The 22,246-nt window shown below is 33.3% G+C and overlaps 1 protein-coding gene across 5 annotated transcripts in view; it reads left to right on the top strand.

Annotated features, from left to right (window-relative positions):
* Positions 1–18,994, top strand: part of FZD3 (frizzled class receptor 3) — a 71,697-nt gene extending 52,703 nt beyond the window's left edge. For 4 of the 5 annotated variants that reach the window (XM_019733223.2, XM_074338350.1, XM_019733224.2 and 1 more), the window contains 3 exons: positions 931–1,079; positions 5,301–5,534; positions 11,139–18,994. In XM_019733223.2, coding sequence (XP_019588782.2) covers positions 931–1,079; positions 5,301–5,534; positions 11,139–11,352 — 597 coding nt within the window. In that variant the 3' untranslated portion in view covers positions 11,353–18,994. The remainder of the gene's footprint in view (positions 1–930; positions 1,080–5,300; positions 5,535–11,138) is intronic. The other variant, XR_002137474.2, reaches the window with a different exon arrangement.
* Positions 18,995–22,246: the final 3,252 nt, after the last annotated feature.

Here is a 22,246-nt window from a genome sequence, read left to right as displayed (position 1 = left end):
GAAGTTGATCTAGTGCATATAGAAAATGTTGTACCCAACAAACAGAGAATATGCCTTATTTTTTAGCACACAAAGAACACTTATAAAAATTGTGTCCTAAATCACAAAAGGAGTCTCCAAAATTTAAGGTAATCAGAATCTGTAGATCACATTTTCTGACCACAGTAATTGAACTTGAAACCAGCAATAAAAAGAAATTTTTGAAAAACGTATCTGACTAGAAACTAGAAAATGCACTTATAAATAATTCTTGGGTTAAAGAGGAAGCTTGAAAAGAGCAAGCAGAGTAAAGATGAAGTAGGTAAAAGGAAGCGCATATTAAAGATAACAACAAATTAATAAAATGGGGGGGAAGATTAATACTGCCCTAATTTTATATTGTGAAGACCAATGATAGGACTAGAAAAATTGGCTACGAAGAATAGAGGTATTACTTGAGCCTCTATTCCTATTTGTGGTTTATTTCTACAGTAATAATCTTTTTCTTTAAAATATATCCAATGTGAGCTAATAAGAAAAATATAGGACTCAAAGTATAGATTATAAATTTACTGTCAAGGGGCAGCTGGTTACCTCAGTTGGTTAGAGTGTGGTGCTCTTAACAAGGTTGCCGGTTCAATCCCCACATGGGCTACTGTGAGCTGCTCCCTCCACCACTAGATTGAAACAACCAGCTGACTTGGAGCTGATGGGTATTTTATTTTAAAAACACTTAAAGTAAATAAAAGTTTGGAAAAATAAAATTGTCAAATTTTCAGGAGTTTGTATCTTTTCTATATAGCTAGGAAATTATAGAACTGTTTAAATGAAAACTGATGTTTGTAGATTTGTAGAATTATTTTACTATTATTTATTTAAAAGATTTTATAATGGCTTTTAATAGAAAGTTCTTTTTATATATTTAAGATATTTTTCTTTCCCTTCTTATAGGTCACTCAGATGAGTCGTCCAGACCTGATTCTCTTTCTGATGAAATATCTAATGGCTCTCATAGTTGGTATTCCGTCCATATTTTGGGTTGGAAGCAAAAAGACATGCTTTGAATGGGCCAGTTTTTTTCATGGTCGTAGGAAAAAAGAGTAAGTTGAAGTAAATTATCACAACGTTCACAAACTTCACATTCACATAAATTTTTTTGTGTTGATTACGTTAAAATAATTTGGATTTGGAGGAAGAATTCCAACAAGATTGTAACCTCAGCTACCATCAGTTAAGATTGGCATAGTAGCATGTTTTAATTAAAAGCTAAAAGCTTATTCTGACAAGGGGTGGCTGGTTAGCTCAGTTGGTAGCATGTTTTAATTAAAAGCTAAAAGCTTATTCTGACAAGGGGTGGCTGGTTAGCTCAGTTGGTTAGAGCGCGGTGCTCTTAACGACAAGGTTGCCGGTTCGATCCCCACATGGGCCTCTGTGAGCTGTGCCCTTCACAAGCAGATTGAAACAATTACTTGACTTGCAGCCGATGGGTCCTGTAAAAAAACACTTAAAATAAATTTTTAAAAAGTTAAAAAAATAAAAAAAACCTAATTCTGACAAGATAGCCAAGTAGACTTGGGCTTAAGACCTATTCCTTACTAATTCAGAATATTTGAGGGAAGGCCAATTTTTATTTTTAAAAATCCAAATTATAATTTTCTTAAAATTAAAAACAAATTAATGCTTTACATATATTCTTATTTTATCCTTTTGATGTTCCTTTGAGGGTTGGTATGTATTGTCATGTCTGTTACAGATGAGAAAACTGAGACACAAGAGAGGTTAATAAGTGACTTGGCCAAAGTCACATGGGTATTAGATTAGACTTCCATTTCCAATTATTACTGTGTTTCCAGGCATACCATAAATGATCTAAAGAAATAGCATGTTCTTCCATTCTGATGTAGTACATGTTAAATCCAGAATAGAAAAATGATGTCTAAGAAAGTATTTTAAGAAAGTATGAAATGTTTAAGAAAGTATTTTAATTCTTAACTAGCCACAGTGCTGCATATTAGAGGATCATGGTAAATATAAGACTTGCCAGAGCAGTCTTTTGAGGGCATATTAAAGAATCTTTAATTTTTTGAGCCCTTAGTTCATAAAATAAAACAAATATGACTCTCCAATATTCACAAAAGAACAAATCATTTCAAACTTTTTAGTATTAGTCTTATATGTATACTATATCTGAATTCTAAGTTAGTGGAGTCCATATTCCTATGATTTTACTTAACATACAATTCATGGAAATGGGCTTCGGGGGATAGTCTATAAAACTCTTAAGATTATATTTAAAATGTTGTGCCTTGTATGGGTTAATGTACTTTTCTTAAACAACTTAAAGTACTTCAATAACAAAATCTCTATTTTCTAAAATACCAATAATTAGCAGTTTCTATTAAACAGATTAGATTTAGAAAATCACATTAAAAAATATGTCTTATTAGCATATCTGAGACTGCTACTTAGTGATATCAGATAATGCATTTATCCTTTATATACGATTTCCTAGGGCAGAGAAGGAAAGAATGGAAAAGATTCATTCAACAACAAGAAACATGTTTTTTCTAGGCATTAATTTATCTTTAGGAAAGTTCTTTATTGAATGCTTCCTATGTGCCATGAACTATTTTGGGACACCGGGAATTTAGTAGCAGAAAAATCAGGCCAAGTCCCTGCTTTCATGGAGTTTCCTCTTTGTGGGATTTATCTACGTAGTCTTTGAAATTTTTAAATATATTTTATGCATATATATTTTAATCATAGTAAAACATAATGCTGGGGAAAGGGCTTGAGTTACATTCCTGGTCATCTCTGGACCATGCACAAACAATTCGGTAAGAGGGTTGCATTAGAAATTCCAGAGAGAGCCAAACCCAAGCTACCTTTACGGAGAATCATCCAAGTTATTTGGGGGATTCTGGTTGGGCCAGAATCCTTTTGAAACTGGTTAAAATTCCCAAAGATCCTTCTATTTGGTTCTGCAACCATGGGTCCCCACCCAGCCAAGTCACTGGGATCCTTCAAGCCAGGACTGTGCTCTGGGCTAGAGAGGCAGCCGCTCACTCTGGAGCACGAGAGTGTGAGCGTCCTTAGCTATTTCTGGCATCTGTCTGGTTTTGCCTTTGAGAATGACTATAAAGTAATCATAATAGTGGTTACCTGTTAACCGAGCACATGTAATACTCCCAGCACTGTTCTAAGCATTTTATATATTGTTAAATCGTTTACTCCTCTGAACAATTTTGGGATCATCGTTTTGCAGGTAAGGAAACGGAGGCGTGGAACCACGGTTTCATAGCTAGTGAGTGCTAGAATTGGGATTCAAACCCAAGCAGTCTGACTGTAAACCAGTCTTTGCTTTTATCCCTTCTATTATACCGTGCTATAGAGACTGGCTTCTAAAACTGTGTAAATCAAATTAGTGTTCTCCTCCTACGTGAAGCCACATTTAAGACTGTCTGACACTAATTGAAACATATTTAGAAATCTTTTAGAATTATCTAGGTCACATCACTTACTTTCTCTGGACCTCTGTTTTCATATCTGTAAAATGAGGGGACAAACCGTCACCATTTGAAAGTGGATTAAAGTTTTGGAACAACCAGAAGTCAGTTTGAACCAAGTTTTAAAAATGTAGAAAATAAAGTCAGTGATGAAGACTGACTTGGGATGTACATATACACGAATGGGGCCACTGAGGACAGTGGAACAAATACTGGGTTTTGTTTTTCTTTTGACTTGTTCTTTTTTCTATCTAGTTTTTGACACTTGTTTTCAGGATATAAACATGTTTTATCATTACTTTATGATTGGCTTCTAAGCCACTTAAACTTAAGTTTCATCTCTGACTACTGGTTTTGTTGTGTGACTTTTGGCAAGTTCTTTAATCCCTTACAACCTCGTAGTATCTTCATCTATAAAATGGGGATCACAATATTTATTTTTAATGGATATGTCATATTCTCTTAGAAATATCCTCTCAGGACATTAGTGTCCATAAGAAGAACATTACTAAGAAGGATCAAAGGAGAACATATTTAAAACACCTGGTACAATGCAGGTACTCAACGTATATTCTTCTTCCTTCAGCACTTCTACCCTGGCACTAACATAACAACAGTGCTTTTATAATTTGAAAACAGAATATATGCACTTTCTCACTGTATGATCCAATCTTTACATATTGGAGGCTTTTTTAATGTAATGTAATTGTGTATCTGTGGAGTCATTGCAGGGTACTGATGCTCATAGTTACTTATTTACATAAACTGACATACTGATCTTGGCAACTATTTAATTGGGTCTTGTATTTAATTACGGCTTTGTTCATCATCATAAACATCTGTCTGCTTTGAACACTTTCATAACAGTTAAAAACTTTTGCCCTTGACAATAAATTTTTTTAAATGAATTTCACTGGGGAATATTGGGGAACAGTGTGTTTCTCCAGGGCCCATCAGCTCCAAGTCGTTGTCCTTCATTGTAGTTGTGGAGAGCGCAGCTCAGCTCCAAGTCCAGTTGCCATTTTCAATCTTTAGTTTTAGGGGGCGCAGCCCACCATCCCATGTGGGAATTAAACTGGCAGCCTTGTTGTTAAGAGCTCGCGCTCTAACCAACTGAGCCATCCGGCCATCCCTGCCCTTGACAATAATTTATCCTCTTAAATTTTTCTTCTAATCCTTTACTATGTCTGGGACTTAATTGTATATTTGCTTAAGTTAATTTATCATGTTTTGTTCCAATTATGACCACTCATGTTTATTCCAGCACTAGACAACTGCTTTTGCCATAAAATCAAGTTGTAGCCTTAAAACAACTGTTCTTACAAATTAAAAAATGTTGTATATGTGCTACATTGAGGCCTCCACTACTTCCATAAACCATGCAATAGAACAATTTTTCTACTTGATAGTAGTATCTTTGTAATGTTTCAGTGTCCTTGAAGATCATAAAATTCTTTAGCTGAAAGGGACTTTTTAGAAATGATGAAACTGTATACCTTCATTTTATAGATGAGGAAAATGAAGGAAAGGAAGTAGTGACTTGCCTAAGGTCATACATTTATTGCTAGAGTTGGAACTAAAATCCTGATTTCCTTATGCCAACACAGTCCTCTTTCCATCATACTACTTTAGGGGACAGATTGACACAGATTTTTGTTATATTCTTTCCTCTCTCAACGTGACCTTACATTGTCCTAAAGACATTAGGTGGAAAGCAATTAATTTCAAGAATAATGCCGGTGTGCCACAAAAGTATTGTTTCTTGGTCTATAGGAATGTTAATCTGTATCTTAAATTTAGTATTTTGTTGTCTAGGATGGTGAATGAGAGCCGACAGGTACTCCAAGAACCGGATTTTGCTCAGTCCCTCCTGAGGGATCCAAATACTCCTATTATAAGAAAATCAAGAGGAACTTCCACTCAAGGAACATCCACACATGCTTCTTCAACTCAGCTGGTGATGGTGGATGATCAGAGAAGCAAAGCAGGGAGTGTCCACAGCAAAGTGAGCAGCTACCATGGCAGCCTCCACAGATCCCGTGATGGCAGGTGAGTTTTTTAGATAGTTTAGTTTATTTCATGTGCTGAATTAGAGTTACACAGCTTAAGAAGGAAGAGTAGCCAATTCTGATATAGAAGTTGAACATTGTTAATTTTTTTGAACTGTACTGGGAACAGTTGTCCCAGATTATGATCCGACTTAAAGCCAGTCAGAGGAGTTTAGAGTTTTGACTTGATGCAGTAAGCAACACAGAGCCATTGAGGGTGCTGAGCAGGGAGAAGGCAGGGTGAAGGTGATTATTTTAATAAGATTAATTTAGCAAACAATTATATCTACTATATCAGTCACTGTGCTAGACTCTGGGAATACAAAGATAATTTAGGAATAATCTCTGTTTTTAATAAGCGCACAGTCTATTAAGAAATAATATAGTCACTATTAGTCTTGTAGTTAAAAACATGGGATCTGGCATAGTAAGCCTCAGTTTTCTCATCTATAAAATGGAAGTAGTAATAATATCTGCCTCTTTAGTAATGTTGTAGAAAATAAGATATAATATATCTAATTGCTTAGAACAGTGCCCGTCTCAGTAAGTTTCTGATATTAACTTCTATTATTATTGTAAGTGAACAACTAAAGTAAAATATAAGTATGATGGTACAGTCGGCCCTCTGTAACCATGGGTTTTGCATCTGTAGATTCAATCAACTATGGATCGAAAATACTTGGAAAAATAATGTTACCTTGTTGCTGACATGTACTATGTCGTTAGGCCTACAATGGTTGTGTCTGTACTGAAGATATACAGACCTTTTTTGTCTTGTCATTATTCCCTAAACAATACAGTATAACAGCTATTTGCATAGCATTTACGTTATATTAGATATTATAAGTAATCTGGAGATGATTTAAAGTGTACGGGAGGATGTCCATAGGTTATATGCAAATACCACACCGTTTTACATCAGGGACTGCAGCATCCTCGGATTTTAGTATCCATCCGCAGGGGTCCTGGAACTAATCCCCCATGGATACCGAGGGAAGACTGTATAGCTCAGAGGTTAGCAAACTTTTTCTATGAAGAGCCCATGGTAATTAATTTAGGCTTTGTGAGTCATATGGTCTCTGTTGCAGTTACTCATTGATGCTGTTGTAACATGACCATAGACAATATGTAGTTAAATGGGAATGGCTGTGTTTCAGTAAAACTTTATTTACAAAAATAGGAAGGGTGAGAGGTCAGAGAAATCTTCATAGTGAGAATGTTTGAGAGAAGGCTGGATATATTTTCTTGTTAAATTTGACAATGGAGACACTAGGTTAGAAACTTCTTAGGAGCTTTGCAGTAACTTGGTTGAGAGATGATGAAGGTTAGTAGGAAAGTGGTGGCAGTGGGAAGAGAGAAAGAACTGATCTGGAAAATATTTAGAAAGAAGAAATGAAAAGGTAGGAATTGGTGATGGATTAATAGCAGCTAGAGAAAGACTGTCAGAGTTTTTCTTTCTTTCATTTTTTTAATGATTTCTAGTTTGGGAAACTGAAGGAATGAAAATTCTTATGCCTAAAATGGAACTCATTCTGTGTTCACTTTAAAACATCTGTTTCTACAACTGTGGTATCTTTTCAATCTTATTCCAGCCTTTCTCACAGTCTTCTCTGTCCTACTGTAGGCTGTGATTCCTGTCCTTACTCTGTTTTTAGATCTTCTGGTTTTTCCTCTCAACTTGATGTCTTTGCCTTCTAACTGGGTCAGCTACTCCATGTTTTAAAAAATAGCAGTCTTTCATTGACTGTGATACATTTTTATGTTATTTTTATCAATTTCTTTTCCTTTTCCTTGGCAGATTTTTTAAATGAATATTTTGACTATTTTCTATGTATTCTGTCCTTGATTTCTTGTATATCTATTCTTTTACTCCTTACCCACCTAAACTATACCTTACAACATCATCAATGACCTGTTTTTTTAACCACATTCAAGTATCTTTTGTCTTTCCTGCCTTTTCCCTTCCATTCAGCACTCCTATGTAAGAAGCATTCTTCTAAGTGCTAGGAACCAAGAGATGGAAGAGAGAAGAGTAAACAATCAGTTAGGATACACTTTAATGGGTATAATAAAATCATATACAAGGTGCTTTAGGATCCCAGAGAGATAAACTATCTCACGCATCATGGAAAATCAGAGGAAACTGCACAAACAACACAGCACTTCTAACTTTGAATAGGATTCAGAGGAGGCAGTTGGAAATTAAAGACAAGAAACAGTTACATGCAGAGGCAGGGAGGACAAAAGACTTCAAGTTCCGTACTGGAGTATGGCTAGAGCATAGCATGTACTTTTGGGCAATTATGGTGATGAAATCAGCTTTGTATTTGAGAAAGATCCCTTTGGCAACAGCATAGGAGAGAAGGAGTTTTTAGGTAAGCCCAGTTGGGAAGTTTCCACTCGAATTTAAGGGCCCTAACTTAAGACACTCATAAGGAGGGAGAGAATCAGAGAGTCTTTTAGAGTATGTTTTGGCAACACCACCCTCCCTCAACTATCAGCATTCTTTGACATTTGATATTATTTACCTCATCCTTTTCAATAGGATTGAACAATCATTTATAGTACAGTGCCTATGCATGTGGGGTACCCCATATAAAGAGATATATAGAAGAAAGGTGAAGTATAATTTCTGCATTCTAGGAGGATATAACCTTACAGAGAAGATAAGACATAAACATAAGAGCTAATTAAATAATAGTGCCAGCCAGCAATTAAGACAATGAGTGATAGAGATGATTGATGTTACAGAACTTCAGAAGAGAGAAACATCAGATGGGCCCATGAAACTATCTTAGATGAGATAAATAGGGTGAATGAATGGTAACAAAAGATAAGTTCATATTGAGTAGAGAATTTCCAAAGGTAATTGATTATAGCAGACTTCAGCATATATATATTAGGAAGCAAGTCTATTGAATAGCTAATGACTTTAGAAATAATGTGGGCATTTCCCAGAAATTCAGGCCCTAACACTGTAATCGCAGCCTACTTAAACTGTTCTATATGTGGTGTCTGAACACTCGTACTATAAGATCCTCTGCCATACCCAGAACTTCAGAGCAGATTTGAAAGATTCCAAGACCACATTGAACCTAAAAGTCTAAATAAGGATTTTCATAATTCCAAAAGCGATCTCATGGAGATTTCTTTCTGCATCAGTCAATTTTTAAGCTTACTTATTAACTAACACTATCTTTTGGCCATCTTTTTCTCATCATCTCATGGTTTCTTGGTTATGAGAGAAAACACATCCACACCCTTCTCAATACTCATTGTAGTCCAGACTCCTTGATGGATAATTATTGATCTCAGTGCTATGTAAAATAAAATAGACTTAGGTAAATACACTTACACATGTGTATCAACTTCAAAGAAGAGTAATTGGTAATTAGATGAGAGGATGGTTAGAAAAGGAAGTGGCTGAGTAGGTAGATGGAAGTTTGGGAATGAGTGATTAGGATGGTAAGTAGGTAACACAAGGGAAAGCTAGGGAATGCGTAATGATATATTGGTCAAACTACGATGAATTCAGTTATTTATATTAATGGTAGCAAATAGTATAGAGCATCAACAAGAGTAAATCATCTTCAGGTTTCTTTTGTTTTGACTTTGGAATACACCATATAATCTTTTTATTAAATTAACCATCCTAATTGTTTTGTCTAAGCTTATATTAAGATTAATGTATATTTTCATATTGTATATTAGAGTAAATGGTCACAGTGGCTTAAATGATTGTCAAAAGATAAATGAATTTGGTAATTCCCATATATACAATTGAGATTAAATACTGTAATTAAATTTATTTTTCTGTGTAGTTGATATCTAATTATTCATGGGCAGGTTGTTCGTATTCCAGAATTTTGTGGATAGCCACATATTTCGCTTAAATAATTAGACATAAGAACTCAATATAGTAATTTTTTCTATGAAAAATATATTTTTTGAGTTTTACTTGTAACTCAAAGGTTTAGGTTTTATTTTAGAAAATACCCAATTCATATTTTTAAGTGATTTGTTTTTATTTTTGATTACTTTGATATCATTCCTAGAACTGCATCATCTTTTGCTTTTTTTCATTTGCCAATTTGTTTGAAATAGACACTTAAGAAGTCATTGAGAGGTGCAAGATCTGCAAATTAGAGGGCAAATCATGTTTGGGAAAATCTGTCACTCAGTTTAGGGCAAATAACGATTAGGCAAAATAATAATAGAATAATAAACTCATTCTAAAATATTTTCATTTGTAAACATAGTAATTAATTTACCAAAACACTCAAATCAAATTTAAAACTGAAAACAAAATACATGCTTTCTTTTATAATTTAAAAGGACTTCTCAGTTTTTAAACTCTACGATCTACTGAAAACATTATTTAACAAACACTGCTGTAAAAGTAGATCACCTCAGTAGTGTATGAAATCAATCTTTAAATTTTATAAATGATTTATATTGGCTCATGAAATTTGTTGTAATTATGAAGGAATGATAAATGACAGCCAATACTCTTCAGCTGCTTATGATTAATTCTTTGGATGACTATTTTAAAAAGAAATGGCCTGCTATAGTCTTTTTATTTTTAGAAACATTACTTAAAATTTAATACATGAATTAAAGTTGTAAGTTAAGTTTCCTTCGAGGTTTGTTATCCGAAATCAAATACTTTTTACAAAAAGATACATATATGAGTGTGAATTTTCTTACCTCCCGTGGGAGACTCAGTGAGTCAGGATTGCAACAGAAGAAAATTTAACAGCCCCTCACTGCTGCCTTTCAAGGTAAGTACAATGATGGAGGAGAAGACTGCCTGCAATGAGCAATGTAGCCCAGTTGACATACTCAAAAGCTGGGTCTTGAGCTATGGGTACTGAGAGAATTTGCTTTAGCAGGAATATAAGTTACAGTGTGTTAGGATGTTGTTACGTATAATTAGATGTACCTTCTATGAAATAGCATCTTCACAGCCTCAGGCCTAATGAAAAGTCATTAAGACCATTTACAGTAGTTGATTCAGCTATTAACTGGGCTATCTGGAAAGAAGCTGTCAGCACACACCATCATCATTGCTTGCCAATTCATTCAGGGGTTTTTGTTGTTGTTATGCTAATTTCTCCTCTAATTTCATATGCTCCCTCTTCCTGGTCTTTTAGTAAATTGGAGTTAGCTGTACTTCTGATTATAATCAATTTTCTAGACTCCTTGGACAATACCATATTTCATCTATTGTTGTTCCTCCCCTCCCTGTATCCACCCCATAACCCCAAACTCATTTGAATGCGAAAAGTATTCACACTTAGCATAGTTCCATGTCAGTCAGCTCTACTTAACCTTACTTAGCGTCTGTCCTTCTCCAAAGAATAGGACCTTAATTCTGAATCTAATGGGTAGATGTCCTCCCTTCTTTTGGTTAGCCATATGTATAAGTCTACAGTGTAAATGAAATCACTGTAAATCATCAAAAGTGGTTGTTACTTTTTCAGTTGGTTTCCTTGTTCGTTTCACTTGTTGGTTTTCCTCTTAATGTGGCATTTTCATGAAAAATTTTAGTGTTATTTTCTAGTATGTTTTGTTACCCACTTCAAAATAAACTCTCCTGTATTAGGTACACTCCCTGCAGTTACAGAGGAATAGAAGAGAGACTACCTCATGGAAGCATGTCACGACTAACAGATCACTCCAGGCACAGTAGTTCCCATCGGCTCAATGAACAGTCACGACATAGCAGCATCCGGGATCTCAGTAATAATCCTATGACTCACATCACACACGGCACCAGCATGAATCGGGTTATTGAAGAAGATGGAACCAGTGCTTAAATTGCCCTGTCTAAGGTGGAAAACTTGTGCCATTTAAAAAGCAGATTTTATTCTTTGCCTTTGCATGACTGATTGCTGTAACTCACTGTTATGCGTTCAGTCAGGTGCAGATTGTGTCCATTTGAAAAGTAAACTTGCTTTTTATATTGCATCAAACTTGGAACATCAAGACGTCCAAAATTATATCGTCAAATAAATAATCCTTATTTCTAGGTTATGAAGAGATAATTATTTGTCTGGTAAGCATTTTTATAAACTCATTTTATATTTAGAAAAATCCTAAATGTGTGGTGACTGCTTTGTAGTGAACTTTCGTATGATATCAGTTACTTGTGAGGTAACGTTCTTGGTCGTTCTCTTAATAAAACAAAATTTCAGAATTAAAGAAACTTTCTATGCAAGGTTTATTTCTCAGATGAATAATAGGACTTTGTAGTTTTATTTCCACGGAGTGAAGAAAAACTGTTTTTAAACTGTAGGAGAATTTGATAAATCAGCAAGTGTATTTTAGCTAACAGAATATAAGATCAACGGAAGAATCTGATTAGTCTTTTGAAAGCTCTTTCAAAATTCTATTAAAATAAACTTCATCCAGAGAGGTACAGGATTAGGAGTAGCAGTGGGCATTTTTTCCCCCTATAATTGAGCTGATTTTATTACTTTTGTAAATACTACTTTTACTGGCAGTGTTTTTATAACTTATCCATATGCATGATGGAAAAATAATTTTTAGCTATCTTTTCCCATGTAGTAGTATTGATTCACAGAGAACTTTATGTTCTATCTGTTCTGTGGAGGTCTGTAATAAGATGAGCATCACATATTATAATGTGGTTTTTTTGTGTGTGTTTTTGTTTTGTTTTGTGGTAGCCACAATTACAAAATGGCAAAATATTTTCTCTGTATTCATTGTTGTATTTTTCTACAGTGAGATGTGATCTTGCCAAAACCACCAACCAGATCTTGGTATCCAGGCCCCTCCTACCAGTGAGTTGATTGTCTGCACTTGCATTGCCCAGTAGCAAATAAGCTACAGATTTTGCACCCCTGCCTCCTCCCCCTTACTTTCAGATTCTGGATAATTCTTGTTTACAGCTGAAATATATATAACCTAAACCCAAAGTGGTGTTTTACTTGGGATATCTGAAAATCATTGTAGCTAAATGAAGCATGGTTAATCTTGCTGTGAAGTATCTTTTAATCTTAAAAATATCAACTCAAAAATTGACATTTTTGTCTTGTAATGTTTAAATAACTTGCAGTAAAAACTATGAACTTTATTTGGCATGAAATTGATCAGAACGGAAAGAAAAATTCTGGAAAATGCTGGGTATGTTATATAGAAAAGCATATTTAAATAAGCTGTCCTCAATCCTGACTACAGATAAGAATCACTTGGGGAACCTCTGATGCCCAACAACTCCCTCTGATTCAGATGAGAATTGGTAGTTTTTTAAAAAAAGCTTTCCAGGTGATTCTAATCAGCAGCCAGGCTGCAGTCTGTTTTAAACTAACTTGCCCTTGATGATGATCTGATGGCATCCTATTACATCATGTGAAAATCTAGCTGGACTCAATATTATACTTTCGTATCATTACCTGATATACTATTGTTCTCCATTTTATTGTCCTTTTATGATGTGGAATTCTGGGCTCTACTCCTAAAGATTCTTATTCAGAAACTCAGAGGTGGTAGGACTTTAAAATCTGTAGTTATAAAAGTACTGTAGATGATTATTATGCAGATCGTCTAAGAATCATACCTTGAAAAAACGTTCTAGACTCCAGAGAGTCTAGCTTTGTCGTATGCTAGCTTTTGACCTTTAACACGTTAACTTCTCTGAGCTTCAGTTCCCTTGTTTGTAAATGAAGATAGAAGATAAAAACTTATCTCACAAAGTTGTCAAATAGGGACCAAATGAAGAATCTTATGAAAGTGGTATGAAAAGCATGAAATAAAAGGGAATTAAGATTATTGAGGATTTAAGAGATTTGTTTGAGGGCTATTATAGTACATTTCATGACGTGTTTAATTCATACGTACTTTTACTGTGTTTTTTTAAAACAAAAGTACTAAAAAATTAGGTATTGGTACAAGAAGCTTTTAGCAGGCACAAAAATCAGTTTTCTGATAAAAATAATTTGTATGTCATGTTGTTTCTTTCAAAGTACCTATGTCTTAATATTTATTGTTATTAATTCTTCGTAAGATATATTTGAACATTTGGCCCAAAGTGTTTTTCTTTTTCCTTGGTCTTCACTGTATTTCTCATTGGAACTGGAGTTAATATTCAAAATAGGCAGAGTCTGAATTCCCTTATAACTAATATTTAGTAATTTAGCCTTTTCTCTGAAGGAAGGCCAAACTTATAACAACTCATTTATAAATAAATTAGTAATTCATGAGGCTTTTGTCTGAGAATCTCTCCTGAGAACAGCATGAGAAGACCAACACAAATGTTCAGAAACAAAAATAAGAAGTTAAAATAGATGGTACCAGTTTGAGCTCAAAGATGTTGTTAGTCATTGCCATCTGCATTATATTATCAATTGCCAAAATGTTAATTGGTTTTCTTGTACAAGTGGCCAACTATAGACAGTTAAGTGAACATCACTATGAAAACCTTAACTTTGTGCTTCCTTATTTTTACATACTCATTTGTAAGCTTCTCTGTTAAACTAACTGTTGGTATATATTGTAAGTGCTATACTGACATTTCAGTGACTTTCAGTATCTTAATTTTGCTCCACAAAATTTACTTAATGTTATATTGTTTGCCCATTGTTTTGAATAACAGTGTTTAGTTTGGGCCATGTTATTTATCAAACTAGTGTTCCAAATTGAATTTTTTTTTTTTTTAAGAGACAGTTGAACTATAGCAAAACAGCGATTTCAAGTTACAACAAGCTTAAACCAACTTGAGCAAGGCTGGGCAGCTTTCTTACCATATGTTTAATTTGTGTTGTGATTGGCATATGATAATGTTTAGTGTTTTATTTGTTCAACTGACAACTGAGAAAATAATAGTGCTCTCTAAAATAATGTATGTTCAAAAGGTTTAGGACAGTACTTTGATTTCACCAATATTGTATTTAATTTATTCGGTAATTAAAAGATCCAACGCAATATTAGGCTCAAAACAATAACTAGTTTCAAAGAACAATTGATTAATAACTCAACAGCTAGCACAGGGCTTAGTACATAGTAAAATTTTGGTAACTGAATAAATAACTCACGTCATGCAACTCACTTATACCCTAGTAGTGAGAGTCTCACTTCAAAGAAATTTGAAGGATTTGAATTTAAACTAAGCAAAATGAAGTCTGCTTTACCAAAAGGACATGTGACAAGTAATCAGAAATAAGTAAATTGTACCAAATGAAACCTATTTCTCCTATAGTAGCAGTCCATATTACTATTTAAATTAAAGAAATATATATATATGCAAACTGTACCATTAATTTTTAAAGGTGAAAGCTATTCTTAGAAGTACTTAGGCTCTTGTTGGTTTTATGTGAAGTTAGATCTTGTATTAGTTGGGTGAATGAATATTCACGCAAACCTTTATTAGTAATGGTTTTCTTTTTCTGCTTCTTAGAGCAGATTTATAAAAATTCTAAGCATCTCTTCAAATTAGAAAATTTTACTACATTTTAACCTACCTCATTAGTTTCTTTTTGATAATACCTGGAAATAACTGAAATTTTAATTATCTTGGTTTAGGCTGTATCCCCATGAAATAACATGAACTACTTAAATTTTTTTGATAAAATAGTGGGTCATTGGCTGAAGCTTAGAAAACGTTAATATACCAAAATTTCACTATGATGATATTTATACTGCTTTTGACATGCCAAAGGTACATTTATATATTATCATACTTGGGTGACTTACATAGTCTAGTGTAATGAAAATTCTACTGGGTTTGGAATTCAGAGACCTATAATTATGACATAAACTGGACAGGTCATTTAACTTCTCTTACTCTCAATTTGTTCGGTGTAAAATGAGGATAAGGTAATTTTTGGTCCCAACCTACATGATGTTGAGAGGATCAAATGATGTGACATGTATTATAATGCTCTGTAATCTATGAATTACTTACATGTTTCTGTTAGAGTTTGGGGTTTATAGAAAACAAGGATTGGTCTTCAGTGATATATAGCAATAACAACAAAATAGTCAATTAGACCAGTATTCATTTGGCACAATCTTTAAATCAACAATCCAGTTAGCCTTTAAAAAACAAGGCTCTTTTTCAAGAGTAGCCATGCCCTTAAATTGTGCTGGTTCTTCAATACATGTTATATATCACAGTATGCTCTCAAATTTTATATGGTTGAATTTGTAGGTCACTTGCAACAGAAATTGATCATCTCCACTATATGTTACTTTTGATATAAAATTACGTAAAATAGCTTGACTTCACTGAAATGTAAGAAAAAGGTAAAGAGGAGTGTAGGCCTTAACTTTTTTTCTTTGAGGACTTTCACGTGCTTAATTCTTTCTAAGAACAAGTTTTAAAAGGAGATTACTGTAACTTGTAGGTTTTCAACACTGCAAAACTTGAAATTTTAAGTCATAGCATTATTTGTTTGTGTAATTGTATATATAATTTTTAAACCTGCATAAAAAGTATTTCTCCATTTTCCCCCCCACATATAAACACAAAAGATAGCATCTTTACAGAACCAAGATTTACAAAGGAACTCATGATTCTTTTAAACTTTTTTCCCTTTTTACAACTAATTAAAATAAGAAAAAGTGTTTACATTTAATTCAGCTACATTTCCTAGTAGCTGTATAATTTTATACATTATTGTCATTTGTCTATTTTATATGTATGAATAAATTATGTTGACATCTCTTCATAATTTATCTTCTTTTTTGTTCCAGTTATATGAGTTCCAGTTATATGAGGAATAGGAAGACTACATTCTTTACCTTCCATCTGACTGTACTCAGTCTCCTGGGCTTTTTTGTTTTTTTTTTCCTAATTTAATTTTAATCTTAATTTTTTAAAAAACCAAATTGACACAGGATTATAATTTTCTCTCAGGATTCAAAATCTAGGAGAAAATGTTAAAGTCTATCCAGAACCAGCCACCTTTTAGACATTACTATTTTGGTTGATTTATGAAGAGGTAATATAATAAGTTAACGAGCATATTTTTTATGCTATGATCTCTCATTAGAAAGCAAAATTGTGTTGCTGTAAAGATAAAAGAAAGTAAAATTCCACTTTAGTCAAATCCCATACCAGTAGAACGTTACTCCCTGTAAGAGTAGTTCAATCTATTTCAATGACCTGAAGGAAATTTCCTGCAGATTATTTTTTTTAAGAATCACCCATCACAGGATATCTATAGTGTCCTTTCTTGGACATTTGCTTTGGTATGAAAACATTGCTTATAATTTAGTCTCATTTTATTGGCCATTGTCACCAGTTTAACCTGATAGAGAAACAAGATTTTTTACCTTATAATTCGGATTTTGAAGATTCCATGTTCCATTATTTTGGTAATTACCATTCACTAATAACAATGGTATTTATAAGACAGTGATATTTTTTAAGTTTTTTATTTTATCCTATTTCCTGAAGCAGGGTGAACTACGTTGTTCTTGTTATTATTATTATTGTTATGGCCCTGGGGTTTTTGTTATATAAGTCAGCTTGTTTATTTTGCTAAATGCAAATATTTGTTTGTGTTGTGCTTATTGGCTTAAAAGAAAAAAACTTTAGAGCTAAATAATTTCTGTTTTCTAAATTGTCAGATTTTTTTTAATGCTTAGTAAAAATGTATTAGGTTATATTTAAAGTACCACAGAATTCTGGGTTATGAGACCTAATTTCTAGTCTCGCTGTTTTTTTTCAATGAGCTGTGTAACTTTGGAATTTTATCTCTTGGAACCTTGGTTTTCTCATCTGTAAGTGAAAGAAACAAGGGCATTAGATTAGGCAATGTCTCATTCCACCTGTCTCTAATTTGGTTGTCCCTTGACCATTTTATAATCATTATTCTGGGTTTACTTTTATTCTTGTTATTCTTCCTATGATCTATATTTACTAGATTAACCTGTATTGTTAATGCAATTTATCCTTAACTTGATAGGATTCAGATAGGTTATTAACTTTGTTTTCCATTCATGATTTTAAGTAATTTTAAAGGAGGAAAGTTATATTATAGATAATAAAAGTGAAAGAAAAGTTACAAATAATTGACAGGACTTTTTTTCCCCCATGGAAAAAGTCTCCTAAAGCACCAACATAAGCACCTTAAATTTATATACAGAAAAATGTGACATATATAATTTTGTGGTCTTTGTGCTCTTAAGTATGAATATAGCTAGTTAGCATAAACTTTAAATAATCTGTGTTCAAGATAAAATTAGTGAACAAAGCAGTGAAAGCACTGGCCCATGTAGCTAATTAAAAAGCTATCAGGTTTTACCGACATTAAAATAATTATAAAATGTAAAAGGAATTTCGGAGGAGTGGAATGAAAATTTTCTGTTCAATAATTATTCTTAAGCTGTATTCTTAGATTCATTGAATGAATACAGTTGTCAGATTGCCATGGACAAGCGTATGTCCTGCTTTAAAAATATTAGAGATAAATGTGGTTTGTTATTTTTAATTTTTTTTCTGTCTGTGCAGAAGATGTTCCATAAAGCCTCCTTAAATGTCTAATAAAATGTAGTGGTTCCATTAGTTCTATCTCTCAGCAGAGTTCTCTTGTAGATTTGTGTTTTCTGAGAACCAGGCCAAGGAGGTTCCTGTTACTTTTAAAGGTCATTGTCTTTGCTCTAATTATCTGCATTAGTTCATATCAATCTCTTGAACACTTTGGTCTGTAGATTTACTATCTAGGGATTGGGTTTGTGGTCTGATGGATAGAGAAGAATAATGGAAAGTTGATACAGGATGGTGAACTGGTTTCTGGTGTGATTTCTTTGGCTATACTTGAGGCTATACTTGATTCCTTGTCTTTGGTCAATTCACTGAATCAGGCAAGTCTACTAGCTTCTGGGAATTAAATTAGGTGCCTAGCTTTTCTCACTTAGACATGCCTATGTTACTGTGACATTTTGATTGCATGTTAAAAAAATAATCTTTAGTTTCAGTTCTCTGGCTCTGCATGTTTTATTACATTTGTTAAACTTGAATCTGATGTCCAAACATTTCCTTGAATATTTTCTGGGTTTTGACAATGGGATATTCTTTAAGGTAAAGCAGATAATCCTAGAGTGAGTTAATTTATATTATCCACCCACAATTTTTCTTTCTCTAACTACTACTCCCCTCCCCAGTTTTGAAAAGGAAATTTATAAATGTCCTCTCTTATTCCCTTAGCCATGCCTCAGATAATTTTTCCCTGAACTACCCTTGCCAGCAGTAACACTTAATATGAAATAATTCTATATTTCTGAGACAAGATCAACACAATAGTTCTTTATGTTGAGTTTTACATATGCTTGAAAATAACGTATTTTCTTTATATGTGACCTTAAAAATTATTTTTTAAAATCATAAAAAAGATTCTGATGTGAAAATATTAGTCTGGAAATTCTCTTGTCATCAGGTGCTATTTGTACTGTAGCTGTGAGTTATAAGAGTAAACCTGAATTCTTTATCATTAATATTTTTTAAATTTAATTTCTCTAGAATTACTGCATTTCACGTATCTTTATCACCACTTTTTACAACTTTTCTGCTTTTATTTTCAAATGCAATTTATTTTTTATTTTTTAATTTCTTTTTTAGTTTCTGTTTTTCATTAAAGTTTAAAAGTATTGCATTATAAGGCGTGACTATAGTTGAGACAGTTACTTTGGCATAATAAAGATATCACCACCACCAGCCATTTCCCCCAGCCCTAAAATGAAAAGTTTGTTTGACACTCAAAAGCTATTAAATTGTTAAATTCTGTTCATTCAAAGAGCTGTGGAAGCTGTTTCTTCTAATTTAAAAATTTTAAATTAAGAAAATACTAACTTCGCTGTATTTTAATCTGATAGTGAAATTGGGGGATTATTTATATAAATTGATGTGTCTACAATTAACAAGTTATCAGTTATTTCACTTTCTGTAATTTGCAATGTTTTGTTTCTCGAGCCTTTTTTTGTTGTGTCTTGTTTTCTTAATATTGTACAATGTTGTATATATTAGGTTATCATGGTCATCTCAGCCGAAAACTCCTGTAGATGAACTGTTCTTTCTGAGAATCAGGCCAAGGAGATTCTTACTGTGTGGTCATAGTTGGATAATATTATTCTAAACTATGTGAAATTGCTGGTTTTGTTGGTCAAAAGTGATCAAATGTTAGCAATTTCATAATATATATTTAAGAAACACCCAAACAAAAGATCTTTTAGAGCAGATCTACTTCCCATCCCAACACTTCTTATCAACCTACCAGAGGCTTTATGAAGGAGCCTGTCAAACTACATGTAACCACAGGTCTATCAAGAAAACTTTGCTTTGTTTTGTTGTTCAGTTGTCCAGTTTTCAAAGATATTTTATCAAAAAGACTTCAGTAATTAAAGCAAATACCTTTTGGGAATGTATGCATTTACATAGGCTTTCATTAAATCTGTGTAGTTTTGAAGCTTTCGTAACCTGAGATATCACCATTATATCAAAGGATTAGTCTGTAAATATCATATAAAGGCAAAAATAACTCCATGCCTCATATCTAATATGGACTCAAATTTTGCTAATTACACAATTTTATCTTCTTGGTAGGCACTCTAAAATAATGAATACTACTGTGTTATATAGTCAGATTTTCCTTCAGGCGCCATTAAAAGATTTTTATACCATATTTCAGGTGATAAGAATAAAAGTATATGAGTATAAAAACACACATAAAAATATGAAGCCTTCTACACAAGAAATCCCCAATTTTAGGTAGAGCTATGATCTAAAAGGTTATAAATTGGGTTGTTCCAAACTCAGATTACATCTCCCCATATAAATATTATTATGAATAATAAGGATAATAGGTTAGCAAAGAGCTGATCTAATGCACCCCAGTATTAATCTAGGTGTTCTGGTTTGTATAAACTTTTATAGTGGAGAAAGCTTGCTTTGATCTCTCAATACTGCTGAGTACACTTTTTCCGAGGTGATACCATGAGCCCGCCCTGCAGTTCCATGCTCTCTCCTCTACGTTCCCCAAGACCCTCCTACCTGCCTTCTATCTCCAGTCTTCCTTATCAATACTTCCAAAGTATAACTTACCTCGTGCTAGGAAGAAAGAAATTTGCTTTAACTGATTCATATTAAAGTGTTAGTGATTCATATTTAAGTGTTAGTAATTCATATTAAAGTGTAGTACCCCTTTAAAAGGGGTAAAAGGGCTGTAGTTAAACTTTAAAACAATCATTAAAACAAACACGTTACTGTTAGCACAAATTTCTATCAATTAGTAGAATATTAAGCTTTAAAACAAAAGTGGAAATAATTTAACTAGTGTTGGTGGGACTACTGTAAGGCAAGAGATATCATTAAGTGACCTAACTTGGGAACCTGCCCTTCTTTCACTGAACCCACGTGATGTCTGAAAGTTTGGGTATTTTCAGTGACCTTGAGAGAGGGAGCTAGTCATTTGTATTTATGGGTTATATAAAGCCAGGGCCTCGCTGATCCTGTTTTCCAGTTTACAGGCTGTGTCTGGAGCATCCTAGATATCCATCACCCACACTATTCTTCTGAGAGACTGTGTGTCTGTCTCAGTCTACCGTCCCTTCCAGCTACACCTGTCTTCTAGCTCTGCTCATTGATACTAAATTTACAGATGAGCACTGTCCATTCTTGTAAAAAAAGAAAAAAATCTTTCCTCATTTTACTGTTATCAACAATGACCACCACCGTCTCTTTTTTTCAAGAGATAGAAAGGTAGAAAAGATATTCCTTTAACATTTTTTTAAAAAACTATTATTTTTAAATAAATGGCACTTAGCAATTTAGTTTTCAAACCCTACTTTGAATTAAATTGATGTGGTGATTGATTCTAAATCTTAATCTTGGTTTATCGTATAAACATCTAGTTAGAAAGTGTTTATGCTAAAGACTTGTATTTTGTGGCATTAGATTTTCCATGTTTCTTTTTTATGTATTTAAAATTGTTCATTTCCAAATGAGTGGAGAAGTTACTGTTGTTGAGATATGTATAGGGCAAGTGCACTTGATTAGAGCATGAACTGTACTTTCACAGTAGCTGGCTGTGCTTTGCACTCTGCTCTTGTAGATTTATTTTGTTTACAGTAGACTACTGTCAATTTTTGTAAATGTTTTTACTTAGCACTTTAACTGTGAGTGTACAAACTGATTTTAAATGTAGTGGTTGTATATTTTGGTTATAAATTGGAAATTTTTTAATAAAATTAAATAATTTGTTCTTTATTTTGTCGTTAGTACCTGACTGAATATAATTTTAAAATCATCTTCCAGACTCTTTAATATATTACACTGCTACTTTTAAATTATGTCTTATATTTTATATTCTGGTAATACTACTTATTTTTTCATTCATAATACCGTAGGATTCATATTAACCTAGAACATAGAACTATATAAAACACACACCATTCTGTATCATTTCTCTTTCTCTCACACTTATTTTGTCAATATAGGGAATACCCATCTCTGTTTGTTTGTATATCCTCAGTATATAATACTACTGGGCACATAACAAGGGCTCAATAAATATCTGTTGCAAAAAATGAATACATTAAAGTATCTATAGCAATGTTCCAATAGGAAATCCTACCCACATAAGCAAATCAGTGGGTTTTTTTTGTTGTTGTTTTTTTTGCACAGGAAGGCAGACCAGGATTTAAACTACCAGGAGGGTTTCTTGCCTGGATCATACTTTTTAGTTGGAAGGG

Source organism: Rhinolophus sinicus, linkage group LG07, assembly GCF_036562045.2.
Source record: "Rhinolophus sinicus isolate RSC01 linkage group LG07, ASM3656204v1, whole genome shotgun sequence".
Lineage (NCBI taxonomy): Eukaryota > Metazoa > Chordata > Mammalia > Chiroptera > Rhinolophidae > Rhinolophus > Rhinolophus sinicus.
This window is presented reverse-complemented; position numbering and strand designations above follow the sequence as displayed.